Source organism: Schistocerca nitens, chromosome 4 (genome assembly GCF_023898315.1).
Source record: "Schistocerca nitens isolate TAMUIC-IGC-003100 chromosome 4, iqSchNite1.1, whole genome shotgun sequence".
In the NCBI taxonomy this organism is placed as follows: domain Eukaryota; kingdom Metazoa; phylum Arthropoda; class Insecta; order Orthoptera; family Acrididae; genus Schistocerca; species Schistocerca nitens.
The window spans coordinates 911975334-911995963 of NC_064617.1; the positions used below are offsets into that span (position 1 = coordinate 911975334).

The following is a 20630-nucleotide window of genomic DNA, read 5'->3' on the forward strand; positions in this document are numbered from 1 at the left end:
ACTCTCATTCAACCAGAAAATTAAATCCTCACAAAATGTTACCTAATACTTGACCAATCAGAAATATTCACATCAGTCTAGCACCACAGTTATCAGTTAATCAGCAAACTTATTGTTCTTCTCTCCAGTATTACCACTTTAAGCACATAATTCATCAGAACACAAATAGAAGTTTTTAGGTAACGTGTAGCTCCAATGATGCACCTCACTAAATTTTTGCTCTTTTTGTTAAATTCTCATTCCCAGCTGCAGTGTCATGAATTGCACAATGTAAACAGTACCCAATGTTGCCTAGTTCAAAAATTTGACCACCAATATAGTTACACCACATTTCTTTGTATAAAGTTATCTTTTACATTCATCATGTCTGTCAGCTCAATTATTTTACTTAACTTTCTTACCTCATAAGCTAGTGCAGTGCATTCTCAACAAATATCTCTGCTGCAGAGACAGGCTCCCTAACCATTAAGACCCTAACATTATTCATTATTTTATTATTTCATTATTGTTTCATTATCTAATAAATAAACACCTTCTGTGCTTATCCAATGCAAACTTGACTCTACTGAAAAACACTCCACAGGAACAGATCCTTATGCTAAGGCAAACTTAACTGTCATTAGTGATCAGACAAAATCATCACTTAGAAAAACTATTATTTCACTGTATTCTATCAAATTGCTTGAGATTCTAGCCTGAAGGGCGATATATATACAAAGCTTGCTTACTCTTTCCACACACATTACTCCAGGCAACTATGTTTAAAGTTGTAATTCCTTAATGTTAGAAAAGGCTGTATCATGACACACCTCTATGGGTAGATAGTTGTCTCCATATACTGATTGCACTGAACACAAACACTTTTATTATACTACAATTAATATTAATATCTCTTATCTAAGATGGTTTTTACTACATGTTGCCTCTGCTGCTACACCAATGTGCTGATTACTTCAGATATTAATTATAGTTTTTAGATAAACTGCACCTTCTCCCCCCATACATGCTGACACGTTTCATTTTCTGATTACCTTGACTCTTTGACAGAAATCCTTTAACCATGGCACCAATTTTCTTTCTTCCATCCTCTTATGATTCCATTACTTATAACTAAGACAATATAATATAAATAGATAACTCTGGAGAAACCTTTTCTAAAATATTCCTATACTAAAGTATCCTGCCATACAAAATCATATGAAAGTCGAAGACAAAACGTTTGTGATTCACTTATAAACTACAAATAGGATAGCAGAAGAGTTTGACCACCACAGGAAACACAAAAAATGAGACAGACGGCTGGGGTAAGCATTATCAACACATAATGAATCCAACACAGAATGTTGAACCCCCTACTTGCTAATTGCACAAGGGATTAGTCCAAAATATTACATCAATGTTGAGATTTTTTGTCACCAACAAATTGCACTCCAACAGCTGTCCTACCCTCTCCACAGTTAACAGTACCTCTCGCTTCACACTCTTTGATAGCTTACCAGTAGCACCAATAATTTTTATTCCAGAAACATGCATCACTACTATACCCTCTGTGTTCTTAATAGATTCAAAAAATGGCTGTGAAATGCCATTCAAATCACTATATCCAGTATACACTTAACATGTATACCTTGTACCCTTGCTGTTATTACAGAGTGCCACACTTCCTTTTTACTTACCATGTGATCTTCATACAAAAAATCCTCATTAATTTTTCCCTAGAAAAACTATCATTCTGCTTACCAAAATAATTATCACACACAGTCAAATGACATAGCATGGTTCTCTTCCTCATTACCACTTTCAAACTCTTAAGTCTTCATTAGGCCTAAAATTGTTCCCCTTCATTCTTTTTTTACTTAACACATTGCCATCATTATCCATTACAAATTCAAGTACCTCATCCCCATCACTACTGGATTCATCACTGCTATCATTATTACCACTGCTGTCAGAATCAGACTCACTGTCTACTTCTCTATGCTTTAGATTTTGTACCTCGTCCATCTTTTTCTCTATTTCAGCCAATTTTGAATCTACATTTTTATTTAATTTTACCACTTTTTCCTCTACCACTACTGCACACTTGGTTTTTACCTCCGTTTCAAAATCATTTGTAATCTGATTGATTTGGTTCTCAAGTTCAACCCTGTTTTCAGCACTAAATTTCCTGGCAACTTTGACTTCATCTTTACACTGTTTTTCGGAAGCCTCCACCCTCCTCCTATAGTCAACACAAAGCTTCTCTCTCTCTGCTATGGATTTACTACTCATTAATGTTAATTTCTCATTAGTATTCTGCTCTACTCTCTTTATCTTTTCATCATAATCTTTAACTGCTGCCTCAACCTTCTTTTTTAATTCTAGAGCTAACTCCCTTAATTTCCTTTTTAATTTCTTTCTTCAGTTCATCTTTTAAGTTAGTCGTGTCAGTTTTAATACTATTAATGTCTTCTTTTGTACACATACCACTCAAACTACTCATAATTTGCATTAACATTGCTTCCACTTTTCCGTCTGCCACAAACTTTTGCCCTTATTGACTTTCGCTACTAGATTCCTCATCCTTAACCTTAACGATCTCACCCACTTCATTCCTGTTTTCGTCCATTTCGTTCACATCACCATGCAATGTAGATTATGCTTTTATCGTACATTCATGTCTGATTTATAAACACTGTCATCTACAGAACCAGTCACCTGTTGTCCCTTCACCCTGTCGTGTTCATTAATGCCACTTATATCACTTACTATAAAACGGCTTTTGCTATGAATCACCTTACGCCACTTATGTCACTTAATATAAAACAGCTTTTGCTATGAATCACCTTATCTTTATTCACTCTTCTTCTGCTGGTGCTGTTGCTGTTGCTTTGGTTGTCATCTTGATTCGTCATCTGCAAGGCTGTTGCAAGTTGTAATTCTCTCGGCGAGGCTTCTTGTTTATCTCCAGTCGGCTGTGCCCACCTGCGGCTGATTGGCTGCTCCTGTACTCAATGACTGCTCCCATAGAACCCACTCGCTGATTGGCTGCTGTCATACTGTGGCCATGCAACCCCAGTGCTGACTGGCTGTAACATCTCCTCCATTTAAATCACTGTGAACTGCTCGAGTTCACTGTCAAAGTTCGTGAGTCCTAGTTTATTGTGTCCACATACAGTAGTCCTCACCCGGGGCACCATATGTGACATTCGACTGCTTTATTTCATCGTTGATTGTCCTCAGTGTCAACGCACTGCGTTGTGATACTAGCTGAAAAATGGGGGTGAAGTTCAACACAGACTACTTTAAATGATGTCACCGACAGGTGCATAGTTGCGTTTCACAGTTCTTTACTTTCACTGTTCGCAACCTCCAGTAGTACGCAGTTATATGGCCAGTGCACTATTGTTTAACTTTCAATATGCCTCACTAATAGTTTGCAGGCAAACATCCACATACTGCTACAATAGTTTGCTGTTGAACATCTATGAGCAGTAACAACCTAACCACACAGTTCACAGTCTGTCAAATAAATTTAACAGACACTTCCTATTTTTGTTACACTTATTTCATGGTTAAGTTGATGCATTGTTGTTGTTCTAACCAACACAGGTTTGAAACTTCCTGGCAGATTAAAACTGTGTGCCGGACCGAGACTCGAACTTGGGCCTTTGCTTTTCGCGGGCAAGTGCTTTACCAACTGAGCTAACCAAGCACGACTCACGCCCCGTTCTCACAGCTTTACTTCTACCAGTATCTCGTCTCATACCTTCCAAACTTTACAGAAGCTCTCCTGCGAACCCTGCATGTTGGTCTGGATGGCAAGAGGACTTGTGTATGATAATATTGATGGTTGTTGGCTTTCTGAAAATTTGAAATTTATGCTTTTAATTTTTATTTAAGATTGTTAAATCAATATTCTACTGTGAACTGAATTTTGTGGTGTAATTTATTAAGTTCTTTGGCTAGATTTTCTGTTTCTTCTGCCATCCCATTGAACAGAATGTGAGTGTCATCAACATAGTGTTTGTAGTATAGCAGCTTATCTTTTAGTTGGGTTTGGGATCTAAAAAATTCCTTCAGTACTTTCAAGACTTACTAGTTCAAAACGAGTAACCACTTGCAGTGGCTTGGTTTAATGTTAAGCTCTCTCTATACAGCTTAAGCGTTGTCGTGGACTTACTTGTTGAAGAATTCTGGTTCTGCTTTCTTGCAGCGCCGATGTCTTCTGCTAGCACCGGACGCTTCTCCGAAGATTTCACTGCTAGGAAGGGGAAATTTTCACTCTCTTGCTCTCTGTCTCTTCTTATTTAAAAATATGCTACTCTTGGAATATCATTCAATGCACCAGAACATATTTATTTCCACTTTGTACAAAAAAACAACTAAACTTTATGACGTAAGCCCACAGATTACCGGGCACCCAGAATCAGTTAATTACACATTTTTGAATACAATTAATCCATAAGCTTTTATCGTGGCTGACTATCCATGTCCAATCCACATACTCTCAACAGCAGTTCAACGTCTACTAAACAGTCACTATCTCGAGTCGCTCCATTTGTTTTTCAACAATAACAAAGCTACATTACTCTTTGCAGCTGGCCACGGAGCTTCCGGGCCATATTTAATTATTCTTGGCAGGTCGTGCCGAACACTTGCCCGCGCCAACGAATTATCTCCCTTCCAGTTTCACCTGCACAAGCAATAAATGGGTGCAGTATCCTATGCTCATCCTTACGCCCTGCTTTAAAATAATGCGTGTTCGAAACGGCTGGAACACAAGTGTCTCCAGACTTTCATAAAATTCTGGGGGCACTACACACTCAACCAGCCATACACTGCAACCCCCCTCCTTCCCCAACCCCCCCGCCCCCATCTCTCTCCTTACAACCTGACTACACTGGTGTCAATGTAAATATCCTACCACAGAATAAAACCTTTACTATATATCTAAATGATAAAGCCTTCTACTGTTAACATAAATCAGTACTTTTATACATATTACTTCTAGCTGAAACAAACAGAATCTATCTTTACTAATATTCCAGATCACGTTAATGTAAGAACAGAAACAAGTCAGTAGTTCACTTGAACTTATGTTCTTGGTTTTTATAAATTGTATGGTCATACAAACATCTTTAGTCCATTACAAATACTGTAAATTTTATACATATTACCTTTAGCTAAAATAAACACAAACTACTCTTACTAATATTCCAGATCATGTTAATGTAAGAACAGAAATAAGTCAACACTTCATTTATATGTTTGTTATAATTTCAAATTTAAACATAAAGGTCATGGTCATACGAACAGCTGTATCTCATTGCAAATATTATAAATGTAAAACTTTGAACATAGCTGCTAAGGTTCAGTGACCGTGTCAGAATTAAATTAGAACAAATAAACCCTCGGTCACAAATATTAAGTTAAAATTGACCAGGTTTTGACGCTACTGTGTGTGTCATCTTCAGAATTAAACTAACTGTTCTAAAACATAATAGGTATATAAAACATTAATAAACTAAAGTGTGTACTAACTGGAGAGAGATACAGTACTTACAAGTCACATTCTAAAAAAATCTAAGCCGGAAAGGCGACGTCATGAAAAGTTGTAAATAAAATAAGATGGCGAGTCGCTAAGGGCTGCTCATACCTGAGTGAACACGGGTTGCTGTTTTAGAACAGTTAGTTTAATTCTGAAGACAACGCACATAGTAGTATTGAAACCTGGTCAATTTTGACTTAATATTTGTGACCGAGGGCTTATTTGTTCTAATATACTATAAATGTGTATAATTTTATTCCTGGAAATTCATTTTAATGAGAACCTTGATTAAAATATTTGCTCATAAACTAACTGTATTATATGTTAATATACGAATAGAAGTAAGACATCAGACCGCTTGAAGTTCATTCTTGTAGTAATTCATTCATTTATTTATTTTATTTTGTGCGCTCATGTTATCGCCAGTCTGACTAAAATATTTGCTCTTATAATGACTCCAGTACATGTAAACAAGAATAAATTACATCTCTGAGTAAAGTAGGCCAATGCCATATTTTTCTGTCAGTATCTTTTTTACAAGCAGCAGTTATAAAGCACATTCTGGATGCTGGCATAGTTTCGCTGTCACAGTGTAAATGAGTATAGATTGTGTAAAAGTATGTGAAGTGATATACCAACTGGTCATAAGTATGAGAGACAGATGCACATTAATGAAAAAAGCCATCTGTACTGTCACAATAAGTAAAAAACTAAACTTACATCCATATCGACAGATAAACAATAGTCATGGCGATACATTAAAGCATGTTCCATCTTCTTATCACAGAGACAGCACCCAGAATTATGCTAGAAATAATGATGTAACTTCCAGAAATCATCTGAAGATGAACCTGAAAAGGTTTGAAAACCAGTTCATGGAATAATAAATAATTATTCAGTAAAGAATAAGAGGACATCGTTATCAGGAGGAAGAAAACTGGCATTCTACAGATCGGAGCGCGGAATGTCAGATACCCTTAATCGGGCACATATGTTAGAAAATTTAAAAAGGGAAATGGATAGGTTAAAGTTAGCTATAGCGGGAAGTAGTTAAGTTTGGTGGTAGGAGGAGCAAGACTTTTGGTCAGGTGAATACAGGGTTATAAATACATAATCAAATAGGGGTAATGCAGGAGTAGGTTTAATAATGAATAAAAAAAAAATAGGAGTGCAGGTAAGCTACTACAAACAGCATAGTGAATGCATTATAGCAGCCAAGCTAGATACGAAGTCCACGCCTACCACAGTAGTACAAGTTTATATGCCAACTAGCTCTGCAGATGATGAAGAAATTGATGAAATGAATGATGAGATAAAAGAAATTATTCAGGTATTGAAGGGAGACGAAAATTTAATAGTCATGGGTGACTGGAATTCGAGAGTAGGAAAAGGGAGAGAAGGAAACATAGTAGGTGAATGTGGATTGGGAGTAAGAAATGAAAGAGGAAGCCGGATAGCTAACACTTGGTTCAAGAATCATAAAAGAAGGTTTTATACATGGAAGAATCCTGGAGATACTAGAAGGTATCAGATAGAATATATAATGGTAAGACAGAGATTTAGTAACCAGGTTTTAAATTGTAAGACATTTCCAGGGGCAGATGTGGACTCTAACCACCCTCTATTGGTTATCAACTGTAGATTAAAACTGAAGAAACTGCAAAAAGGTGGGAATTTAAGGAGATGTGACCTGGATAAACTGACAGAACATGAGGTTGTAGAAAGTTTCAGGGAGAGCATTAGGGAATGATTGACAAGAATGAGGCAAAGAAATGCAGTAGAACAAGAATGGATAGCTTTGAGAGATGAAATAGTGAAGGCAGCAAAGGATCAAGTAGGTAAAAAGACGAGGGCTAGTAGAAACCTTGGTTAACAGAAGAGATATTGAATTTAATTGATGGAAGGAGAAAATACAAAAATGCAGTAAATGAAGCAGGCAAAAAGGAATATAAATGTCTCAAAAATGAGATTGACAGGAAGTGCAAAATGGCTAAGCAGGTATGGCTAGAGGACAAATGTAAGGATGAAGAGGCATATATGACTAGGGGTAAGATAGATACTGCCTACAGGAAAATTAAAGAGACCTTTGGAGAAAAGGTGCATGAATATCAAGAGCTCAGATGGAAAACCAGTTCTAAGCAAAGCAGGGAAAGCAGAAAGGTGGAAGGAGTATACTGAGTGTCTATACAAGAGCAATGTTCTTGAGGATAATATTATGGAAATGGAAGAGGATGTAGATGAAGATGAAATGGGAGATACTATACTGCGTGAAGAGTTTGACAGAGCACTGAAAGACCTGAACCGAAACAAGGCACCGGGAGTAGACAACATTCCATTGGAACTACTGATGGCCTTGGGAGAGCCAGTCCTGACAAAACCTTACCATTTGGTGAGCAAGATGTATGAGGCAGGCGAAATACCCTCAGACTTCAAGAAGAATATAATAATTCCAATCCCAAAGATAGCAAGTGTTGACAGATGTGAAAATTACTGAACTATCAGTTTAATAAGTCACAGCTGCGAAACACTAATGCAAATTCTTTACAGACAAATGGGAAAACTGGTAGAAGCCGACCTCGGGGTGGATCAGTTTGGATTCTGTAGAAATGTTGGAACACGTGAGGCAATACTGACCCTGCGACTTATCTTAGAAAATAGATTAAGGAAAGGCAAACCTACGTTTCTAGCATTTGCAGACTTAGAGAAAGCTTTTGACAGTGTTGACTGGAAATCTCTCTTTCAAATTCTGAAGATGGCAAGGGTAAAATACAGGGAGCGAAAGGCTATTTACAATTTGTACAGAAACCAGAGGGCAGTTATAAGAGACGAGGGGCATGCAAGGGAAGCAGCGGTTGGCAAGGGATTGACACAAGGTTGTAGCCTCTCCCCGATGTTATTCAATCTGTATATTGAGCAGGCAGTAAAGGAAACAAAAGAAAAATTTGGCGTAGGTATTAAAATCCATGGAGAAGAAGTAAAAACTCTGAGGTTCGCCGATGACATTTTAATTCTGTTGGAGACAGCAAAGGACCTGGAAGAGCAGCTGAACGGAATGGACAGTGTCTTGGAAGTAGGATATAAGATGAACATCAACAAAAGCAAAACAAGGATAATGGAATGTAGTGGAATTAAGTCGGGTGATGTTGAGGGAATTAGATTAGGAAATGAGACACTGAAGGTAGTAAAGGAGTCTTGCTATTTGGGTAGCAAAATAACTGCTGATGGTCGAAGTAGAGAGGATATAAAATGTAGACTGGCAATGGCAAGGAAAGCGTTTCTGAAGAAGAGAAATTTGTTAACATCGAGTATAGATTTAAGTCTCAGGAAGTCGTTTCTGAAAGTATTTGCATGGAGCGTAGCCATGTATGGAAGTGAAACATGGACGATAAATAGTTTGGACAAGAAGAGAATAGAAGCTCTCAAAATGTGGTGCTTCAGAAGAATGCTGAAGATTAAATGGGCAGATCACATAACTAATGAGGAGGTATTGAATAGAATTGGGCAGAAGAGGAGTTTGTGGCACAACTTGACTAGAAGAAGGGATCGGTTGGTAGGACATGTCCTGAGGCATCGAGGGATCACCAATTTAGTATTGGAGGGCAGCGTGGAGGGTAAAAATCGAAGAGGGAGACCAAGAGATGAATACACTAAGCAGATTCAGAAGGATGTAGGCTGCAGTAGGTACTGGGAGATGATGAAGCTTGCAGAGGATAGAGTAGCTTGGAGAGCTGCATCAAACCAGTCTCAGGACTGAAGACCACAACAACAACACCTGACAGTTAGTGCTGTTTACGTGAAGCAGTCCGAAGAAAACGACTAGAATCGTCACAAAACTAGTTGCAGAAATTGCATCACTGTCATGCAGCTGCTCACACCTTAATGCTTGTTCGTGAATTTTTTGGAAAAAACCAAGACTGCTAAGTTGTCTTAGACACCATATTCACCGGAAGCAGCCCCTTGCATCTTCTTTCTACTCCTGAGGCTGAAGAGAATAATGAAAGGATGTCGTTTTGCTGCCATTGATGAGATACGAGATCTATTCAAAAAATTCCAGAATGTTCATAATTTGGCACCTGTGGCGTGTTGGAGGGAAATATGGTTATCATCCGTGCACACAACTGTGTTTAATGTGTAATTACCGGAAGTTTCATTGTTGTATGTCTGTTAGTTATTGTTTAGTGCTGTATTGAGTAGAACGTTGTGTTCACAGTTTGCAAATTTCAAGATGGGAGAGTTAGGGGAGCAACACATCTGCATCAAATTTGATATGAAGCTCAAGAAAACCATTAGACAGACACACCAAATGATGCAGGAAGCCTACGCTGACGAGTGATTAAATCATACTCTGTGTTACGAATGGTTCACACAGTTTAAAAATGACTGGATGGAAATTAAAGATTACCCTTGTTCAGGATGCCCTTCAATGTCTACTGACGACACTCATGTTAGGAATGTCAACAAAATTGTGCATGCCAATCGAAGACTGATTGCCCAAGAGATTGCAGAAGAATGTAACATTTCAGTTGGATCATGTCATGAAATTCTGATGCAGCGTCTTGGAATGCACCATGTTGCTGCCAAGTTCATCCCACGGATCATGAGTCATGTGTGACTATTGCACAAAAAAATGAAATTACTGTGCTGCCTCATCCTCTGTACTCACCAGACCTAGGCTCTGCAGACTTTTTTTTATTTTTTTTTTATTTCCAAAGTTGATAACCTTATTGAAAGGTTGAAAATTTGCAATGGGAGACAAGATCAAAGAAACTTCTCAGACAGCGCTTCACGCAATCCAGCAAGAGGCGTACCAAGACTGCATCCAGAAGTGGAAATGGCATTGGGAGCAGTATGTTTGTTGTAGAGGAGAGTATTTGTTAGGAGACTATGCACAATAAATAAAAGGTAAGTGCAGAAAAATTTTGTGGTCAGAGTTCCAGAATTTTTTGAAAAGACATCCTAAAAACCGAATCACTGAATGAGTTGAACATCACAATGAAAAGTGAATTCCAGAACAGCTTCCAAGTTTGGGAAAAGTGCTGCTGCAGATATATCTGAGGGATATTTCTTTGAAGAGGACAGAGTTGGTGTTGATGAATAAATAAAATGAAAAACAAAAATTCACGTTACTTTTTGATCACACCTCATATTGCATATCTTGTGTGTGTCATATGTGCCAACTTATGTCATAGATTTAGTTGTCATAAATCGTAGAAAATATGTATTTCTTGTTTTATGTAGATAACTGGACTTTCTTGTATTTTACCAACAGAAATCACCTACTAATCAGTGTCCCTATAGATTAGATTTACCCTGTTGTCTAATCTTGCACAGTGGTGACTTTCTGCTGAGGAACAAATCATTTAGCGTTGTGATGACAAATCGTTTAGCTTTATGAATTTTTGTGTGCCCCAATTCATATGGGGGCTTAGTTTTGATATTTTGCTTCTAGTATTTGAAATGGTTTGCATCAGAGTGACATTTTCATGTCATCACTTTATTTTATATTTCGACATTTATGCCGCGTGTGATTACAGTTTCATTCAGTATTAATTTTTAAATTTTCATGTCCAGAATTGTATGCTGTTGGTGAATTGTTCATTTACAAAGCATGTGTATTTGGGGAAAGCATCTGACACTGAAAGTATATTTGACACAAAAATTATTTATTTGACTACTACAATTTTGCATGACATGTTGAGAAAACTTGTGTAAAATCCAGGAATCCAGCGAGCAATGTTAAGGACTATATAAAGATGCTGTATGTTTTCATGTATGCAACTGTACCTGTGATTTACTTTTCAAACAGGCTCATCATGGAGAGGCTTGGGCATTGAGTGTGAGTGCAAATGGACAGTGGGTTGTGAGTGCAGGATCAGATAGAGTCTTGCGTTTGTTTGAAAAAACTGCCGAACCTCTTGTTTTAGAAGATGAGCAAGAACAGGAACGAGAACAAGAAGACAGCAACAATCTTGTAACTGGTGAGGATACTGTTGTGCCTGGCCACATTGCACCTAATCTCCCATCCAAGAAGACAGTTGGCAGTGAGCAGGCTGTAAGTTATTAGATATAGATTTCTGCATGGTGTACTGTAGCAACATCTTATTCTGTGTTTATTTTTATTAAGTGAATTGCAATTTAAAACTGTGGTCACTTCCATGTCCTATATTGTTGCTATAGACATAATGTTCACTTACAGAGATTACCAATTTTCAAAAGAAACTGCTTAATGTATCAACACTTAGCACAATTTCCACTTACCGGGAAGTCTTTGGACTTTTCTTTGTGTGTTAATTGTGACACGAGTTGCATAATCTCTGTTACAATAGGTTTTACGTTCTGTATAGAGTCCGACATTGAAAAAGAGTGTAGAATAGTATCCACAACAATAGAAATAACAACAGTTTAAATCTGTTTGAATACTGAAGAGATTGATAGACATAATTATACACATAAATTTAGAGTGCAGCAGCAATGCACATTGCAGAAGAGACATAGAATCAAGGGATTTAAAAAAATGTGATGAGGTGGTGGAATATAAAGAATTTAGAGAGAAAGAAAAGTGAAGATGCAACAGAAGTTATGGCATTTAGATGTAAATGTTCTTCAACAGGATGTGAGGAACTGTAAGATTAAGAAGGCTCAGTATATCCAGAGCTGGTGAAGTTTGGGCCACCGAAATTGTCGGAGATGCTAAGGAGGCTGTTCGAAAGATTATTGAATGGAGATGATGCTCCATTAGAGTGAAAACAAAAGCCTGATGTATAAGAAAGGATCATGTAATGACCTAAATAATTATCAGAAATTGGCTTGGATCCCTTTCTTTGACAGGCTGTACTTGAAGGTACTGAAAGACCTGGTAGAGAAAGAAAGAACTCGCAAGCAGCAAGAAGAGCAAGAATAATTTCATGCAGGAAAGTCAGTAATTGAGGACATCTTCACAATGAAACTAATAAGTGAGAAATGCACAAATATTGGACTGGATACGCATGTTGCCTTGATTGACCTAGACATAGCATATGGTAGTATACACACCAACAAACTGTGGGAAAACTTGAAAGAGAGAAAGTTAGCTCAAAGATTACTAAAAGCTGTCATGAAAGTATATGAAATTAACACAGCAAGAGTAAGGATAGAAATAGTTCGACAGAAGACTTCGAGGTGAATAAGGATCTGCAGCAAGGATATGGGCTGTCACCAACCCTTTTTAATCTGTATCTAGGAGCAATTGTGCAGACTTAGCATAGGAAATGCCAGGTTCAGTGGTGACAGTAGAGGACACCAAGATACTTAGCGTGTATTTTGCAGGTGGCCAGATGCACTAGCAGAAGTTGAAGATGATCTGAGTGATATGATAAGAAAGCTTAAAGAGGAATACAATAATGCTGGTCTGATAATAAAATTGAAGAAGTGTGAGTTCCTAACCAGGAATGGAAAAAGTAAATAATTTAGAGATTGATGGAGAAGTAATTGTAGGTGTGGAAAAGACAAAATCACGTGGGGTGTTATTTAATAAACAGGGCACAAGTAATGATGAAATCTCTGATACTATTAATAAAGGACAAGCTGTAACAAGGGCTATGAACTCTGTTCTGTGGAACAAAAATGTAAGAAGAACAAGAAAGGAGAGAATGTATTAGGCTATAGTCCAGAGTGTAGTTTTGTAAAAAAGGCTGCTTGCCACTCAGCACTGGATCTATGATATTTCCAAACTGGGGCAAAAACTTGATACTGGTGTCCACCCTCCTCTTTGAGCGTTTGAGATAGAGCATCAAAAATTTTAAAAAAGAATAGATTTTTCAAAAAGATGTTCATTTTGTAGCACACACAGCATTCTTCTATTGCACATCACTGTATTTCACTCTGTGGAATTCAAAATTGTATATTTTGTAATGGAAGCTATTGAACATATATTCAGGACGGTGGAAATTAAGAGATCCTATGGTGCCTCTCCTGCTCCCAGTCAGCTGGTTTGACATACTACACTCTTCAAAAAATTTACATTTTTTTCCTCCCCATTAGCTAATAACTTTCTCTTTTGTGTGAGGTAAAATTGATAGGAAACAAAAACTAAGTAAGGCAAGATACAAGCAAGACAGTACACATTTCTTCAATCCTTATCTCTCAGCATTTTTGTCTCTCTAATCTTGCTACAACTTTACAAGGTGTGCTTTCCTTTCTGCAAAAGAATCTATTATCTCATCAAAGTTTGTCAGATGTTTTGCTACATGAAATATCAAAATGTCATTGTGTAATACTGAAAAAGCTATTAAAGTGAACATTACCCAAGACTGATGTGATTTCTTGATTTCATTATGTTTATGTTGTCACTGTCTCCTAGATAAAACAAAACAGTCCTTTCTAATGTTGCGAAACAGGCCTTTCTGTTTTGGTGCAAATGGTCATTTTTATCTACCTCATTTACATAAATAACATCACAGAATATGATTCACGAAGTACCAATATGAAATGCCTATTAGGCCTACTACAAGCAAAAAGTTTTATGTTAGGAAATGTTTTCACATTTCATTCATGTCCTCCAGTTTCTCAAGCCTGAGATCAAAAAGTGGTGGTAGTAGTATTAGTAGTAGTAGTAGTAGTAGCATGAAATTTTTGTATAAATTTGCAATCATTATATTCTTCCATATAATTTGTGTGATTTCCCTATTTCTTCTCCTTCCTTGTTCTAACAAACAATCTTGTCATCACTAATTCTGTAACTATTCCTACCATTGTCAAAACTTATTCTCTGGGATAACTTCACTAACTTTCCAGAATCACCAGCTTAGTTATGCTGCGTTTATTCTCCGGTTAGGTGTTATTACATGCTCATACAACATGTTTTCTGTGCTATTCCGAGAATAGAACTTAAGCAACTGCCAACAGGGGAGTGTACAACTGACCCTTAGTAGTGTAGTAATCTGGCAAAAATTTTCTGTCAAAATGTCATTTTTGTGGGTACACTGAGAAGATAAATGTAATGTTTTTTACCTGTTATTTTTGTTAGTCATTTATTTCGACTCTGGTATCCTGAATCTATGGATTTTGCTAATAATTATAACAACACTTATCATTCACACACCCAGACAACCACATAAACAAACAGCGATTAACATTCACCCGTTCCAGTTTATTCGGCTCAGCTCATATAGACCCTTCCCCTGTTGTCTGTGGGGAAAATTTTTTATTTCTAGACGTGACGAGGATTCCTCTGTCAGAGATATCACATACACTATGCAGGAATTCAAAAATTAACTTATGATTCATTCAGAAATCAACTTAGAAAGAGTTCAGAAATGTTCAAAAACCAAGAGAGATGCATTTCAGAATCATGTGAACAATAGATAGGCCAATGAACATTGGGTACTAGGCGCATTGTGAAACAAGGTTTTTTCCTTTAAGAATATGAAATTGCCACCTGGAGCAGGTACCTTGGATTGCCCCCCTTGCCCTCACCCTCTCTCCCTCCACCCCCCCCCCCCATACCCAGATATGGGCCTGTTGCCACTGAGAAGGATTACTTAAGATGAACCTCAAGCTGTACTCTGATGGATAGGATAAGAAATGACATAATCCGGCAAAGGATGATGTGATTTGGTCATGTGAATAGGATGAATGATGGAAACTGGATACCAAATAGGGTATTATGATGGATACCTTTCCAGTGGAAGAAAACGGGTTGGCCATGACACAACTGGGAGAATGATTTTGGAAAAGGCAATGGTAGCAAGCAATATGAACATTGAGGAAAGTCAACACAGAAGAAGATGGCAGTAAGGGGGCTGTAGATAATCCGCAAGAAAAAGAAGAAAAGTAATACAATTTGTGTGACTGAGAAAGGAAATGAAAAATGCTTGAAGGAGAAATGGTAGATTGCTACTTACTGTAAAGAAGACATGTTAAGTTGCAGACAGGCACTTCTAAAATACACTTTCATAAAGCTTCCAGCTGTAGCCTTCATCAGCATAAGAGAGAGACACACACACCATTCACACACACGCACAAGCTCACCTCATGCATGCATAACTGCCAACTCCAGGAGCTCAGGCTGGGCCGAGCTGCCAGAATTGGTGGTCATGTATGCATAATGTGTGCTTACTTGTGTGTATGAGTGGTGTGTGTTTCTCTTTTGCTGATGAAGGTTGAGGCCGTAAGCTTTATGTAAGTGTCTTTTAATTGCCTGTCTCAACTTAACGTGTCTTCCATACTGCATGTAGCTATCTATAGTTTCCTACATTGTGGATATTCCTACCTGGAGTTTCCATTGTTTGAAGAAAAAATGGGGCATCCCTTCATTGTCAACCAAAGAGAGGTAGTCATTAAGTTAATTTCAGGAGAAGAAGCAACAAAAGCCCGTATTTCAGTTTTTTATTAAATGCAATGCGTTGCCAGACCTTGTGGACAAACATATCTTACCTGGTGAGTTTTAGTAGAGATTAAAATTTTGTACAGATGAGTGTGGTTTTGAGAGTGTAAGAATAGAATATTCAGTCACGGACTACACTATAAGTACGGTCTAAATCCTCTCATGCAAGTGTCAGTGAATAGCAATATTTTCACCAAAATAATGTCTCATTTTTATAACCCATCGGAAATAACGAATATCATAATGAGATATCAGTAACATCATTGGCAGAACATGAAAATAACTAATTAACTTCAAAACATTATAAATGAAAACTTGCAGAAAACCCAGTATTAGTAAATTGTCAGTTGTAAAACTACACTTATGCTCATAAATTAAGGATAATTGCAGAATGTGGTGCCACACAACGTGGCACTACACAAAACTGGCGCTAATAGCATAGGCACGTAGGGAACACATACAACACAGATCTGTAAGTCCACGGTATTGGTGATAAGTTGAGAAAACCGTCCCGAAACACATGTGCTACAAAACGCCACTGTTTCCGGCGCACGTACCCCGACATCAATATGGGATATGATCACTATGCACATGTACACAGGCCATACAACGGGTTGGCATACTCTGGATCAGGTGATCAAGCAGCTGCTGGGGTATAGCCTCTCATTCTTGCACCAGTGCCTGTTGAAGCTCCTGAAGTTTTCCTAGGGATTTGAAGACGTGCAGCGATACGTCGACCGAGAGCATCCCAGACGTGCTCGATGGGGTTTAGGTCTGGGGAACAGGCAGGCCACTCCATTTGCCTGATATCTTCTGTTTCAAGGTACTTTTCCCCGATGGCAGCTCGGTGGGACCATGTGTTATCATCCATCAGGAGGAAGGTGGGACCCACTGCACCCCTGAAAAGGAGACATACTGGTGCAAAATGATGATCCGATACACCTGACATGTTACAGTTCCTCTGTCAAAGACATGCAGGGGTGTATGTGCACCAATCATAATCCCATCCCACACCATCAAACCACGACCTCCATACAGGTCCTTTTCAAGGACATTAAGGTGTTGGTATCTGGTTCCTGATTCACGCCAGATGAAAACCCTTCAGTTGTCTGTAGACTGTGTGCCTGAAGACAACTGTTCCAGTGGCTGCGGTAAGGTCCAAGCAAGGCTACCTGCAGTACTCCATGGCTGTCTGTAGGCACTGATGGTGAGATATTGGTCTTCTTGTGGTGTTGTACAGTGTGGGTTGCCATAATCTTGAGATCACACTTTGTGTCACACGGAGGGCCCGTGCTACGACCTGCTGTATTTGACCAGCCTCCTGTCGCCCTAGTATTCTACCCCTCATAACGTCATCAATATGTGTTCTTTGAGCCATTTTCAACACACAGTCACCATTAGCACGTCTGAAAACGTCTGCACACTTACTCGCTGCACCGTACTCTGACATGCACCAACACACCTCTGTGTCTGTGGACTGCTGCCAGTGCCACCATGCGACAATCGCAGGTCAAATGCACTGCATGGTCATACCTCGAGGTGATTTAAACCCACAAACCAGAGCGTTGTTTCAGCGTGTATCAGCACTATCCTTAATTTATGAGCATAAGTGTATTTTATCTGCCAATTGTCAGGTGATGTGAGCGTGTGTTCCACATTATTATTTCACTGCCAGAGTCAGGGAATAACTCCTGCAGAAATGTATTCAGACAGGAAAAAACTCCGCTTTGGTGACATGAACAAAAACCCGGGAAATTTTTAGAATTACGGAAATTTTTCAATGTTTTAGTTTTCTGTTAAAATTTTTGTTATTTTGACTGGTGAGATCTGATACCCTAACTAAGAATATTACTGTTTCCAGCTACTGCAGAATAATACTGCAGCAGTGAAACATAAACAAGGAAAAAAAATTAAATAAAAAATAATAAAACTTAGTTGCAAAGGAAATGCACCATTTACAACAAGAAAACACACAGCACACACAAGCATCTGCCAAGAGCAAAATCTGTCAAAGGCTTTAGGATGAAGACTATGTAATACTTCATAACAACAAACTGCTTCCAATGAGCACGTCATCACAACTGTTTCAGTAGGTTCATTTGAGTAGTTGCCAGCGGGCACATGCTCGTGTGCAGTTGAGTCGTGTAAGAGCAATACCTTCTCCCGCTTCTGGCTACTTGAAGTGTGGCTGTTAACTGTATTGGCAGTAGCAACAAGCAGCCAGATGCTACCCAGAATAATTTTTCTTTCACATCCAAGCTGACAGATTCATGCACGCACCGAGTTGTAGGGGGTTGCGAGGGTAGTCTCCACAAGCGCCGTGTTTACATTTCATGAGTTTACTTTATCCTCTTTGTTTACAGCTCTCATGTCTCTGGATATACGAATCGCAGTTTAAGCCAAATTATGCATTTTAATATGGTTTACAAAATACCAATGCTCTTGGCGTATCCTCTGATGTCCTGTTTCTTTTATGACATAATGTAAGATCTCTTAATGCTTTATATGTACAAACATATGGGCTTCCTACATCATCATAGTTGTGCACACACAATAAGGCCTGCTTTCTGGTGCTCTCTAGCAACTGCTGAAATGAACCCGAGTCTAACAGCTCGCCGCAAAATATTGTGAATAGTGGTTTGAAAAGCATTATTTTCAAATTGGAATTTCTTTTACATAAGCTGAATTATATTACGGATGAGAATGTTCAATGTAGTTCTTAAATCAATGAGCATTTGACTCTCATTTTAAAACTTAACACTTTGAGGACCAGCCACTTAGAAGAATTTTGAGCTCAAAAGACTAGACATTTATGTCATTATTTAAAATTTTATTGGCACATTTGTGTGATGTATCTTAAAGTGTAACATAGGCAATAAAGACCAGTATTATATGTGAAAGCTTAACTCCTCTTGTAGCTTATTAATCTTTGAGACCAGCATTATACATGAAAGATTAGCTTTTCTTGTAGCTACACTATGTACATTCGCTACGGTCGCAGGTTCGAATCCTGCCTCGGGCATGGATGTTTGTGATGTCCTTAGGTTAGTTAGGTTTAACTAGTTCTAAGTTCTAGGGGACTAATGACCTCAGCAGTTGAGTCCCATAGTGCTCAGAGCCATTTGAACTATGTACATTAATTTAAATCACTAATCTTTCCTGTTTGTGCATTCACATTACGTAACAGTGATGTTGGTATTGGCTGACTACATCATGTGTCTATGCTCTGAATATCTGCTGTCATTGCCTGTTGAGATCACATGACATGAGCCACGATTGGCTTACAAAAGCACATCACAATCTCAATTTCAATGCTTCGGAAACTAACATGATGTGTTTGGTGGAATTTGAATTTATACCTTCATAATGTGAAAATATGCAGCGTACATCTTGGTTTACATGAAAGAGCTTTCCAATTTTTATTTTTTAATTTTTTATTTATTTATTTATTTTGTGTGTGTGTGTGTGGGGGGGGGGGGGGGGGGTGAGAAGGGGGCTGTTTTTTAAAGTATCAGGAAGTTCTATGCTGATGTATAAAGCCTTAACCATTCAAAGGATTGATAAGTGGAAGTATCTGGGAATATTTTTTTTCTTGTTCATGTGTACACCCTTTTTGTGATGCACCATGCACTACAGCTTCTTCTCATTCCATTTGAGCACTCGCCAAAGAGTTTTAAAAAAAAATTATTTTGCCTATCCTTGAAATTTATACTTTCCAGTAACAGGAAAGAAAAGAATAAATATACCCTACAAGTTAAAGGAAACCATTCGTGCCTGATGATAACATGTATAAGCTTGGAAACCACTTGGATATAATAGTTTTCTGTCAGATAGTTATGCAGTTTTAGTATGAATAATAATTTTCTGTCAGACAGTAATGGCTGTTTTAGTATTGGCTCTTACATTCAGAAACTGTTAGGAAGGGTTTTGGGCATTTTGCATGTTACTGGGAGGGTGGTGATCAATTTTTTTGTGCAGTGATCTTATTTCCATTCCTGGTTGTCAGCAACAGCAATTTCTCTTCTTGCTAATAACTATCGTCACAAGGCTTCCATGCCCCACAGATGTGTGACATGTAAATATTGCAAAACAGTGCCTCAAAAAAGATGTACTTATATTTTCCCTATATTTTACATACTGATGAAGAAATACTTCAGTGATCACGTAGTACAATTTCAACTTTCAGTAATACCAGAACTTTCTCTGCTACACTTCTGTTTGCTCATTCCTTGCCGTGGAGTCAAATCTGTAGTGCATTAACAGTGTGCTTTCAGGTGTTCAGGTGAATTATTGAGTCCATTTTTATGCAAAGTGTTTCAGTGACTGACCAAGTGCGTTTCATAAGATGACTGGAGCAGTCAAAATATTGTGTGTAAAAATGAAATCAACAATTCGATTGAACACTCGAAAGCACACCATTAATCAGTTGTGCTGAGGAAACCTGCGACATCTACAACCTTTTTACAAGACATTTCAGCTTCCACCTCTGGACATTCTCATCAGGTGTCTTATTATCTTAAATACATTCTTTTTTTCTTTTACTTTTTCTCTTAAATACATACTTTTTTCTCTTAGTTTTTCTGTCCCAATTAATTAATGTCATGGCTCCTGAAGGAAAGTTCCATTATTTTGCTGAATGGATGGGTGTGTGTCTTGCAAGGTTTGGGTAACAGCAGTCACATATCTTCATATAGTTGAAGTTGCTCCTTTTGTGTAAAGAAGATTATTTTTTCATGA

At 38.0% G+C, this 20630-nt stretch overlaps 1 protein-coding gene across 1 annotated transcript in view; it reads left to right on the forward strand.

Moving 5' to 3' along the window:
• LOC126253486 (WD repeat-containing protein 3) overlaps nucleotides 1-20630 on the forward strand; it is a 127005-nt gene that overhangs the window by 90392 nt on the left and 15983 nt on the right. The window contains exon 12 of the mRNA XM_049954858.1: nucleotides 11337-11582. Within this exon, the coding sequence (XP_049810815.1) occupies nucleotides 11337-11582 (246 nt within the window). The remainder of the gene's footprint in view (nucleotides 1-11336; nucleotides 11583-20630) is intronic.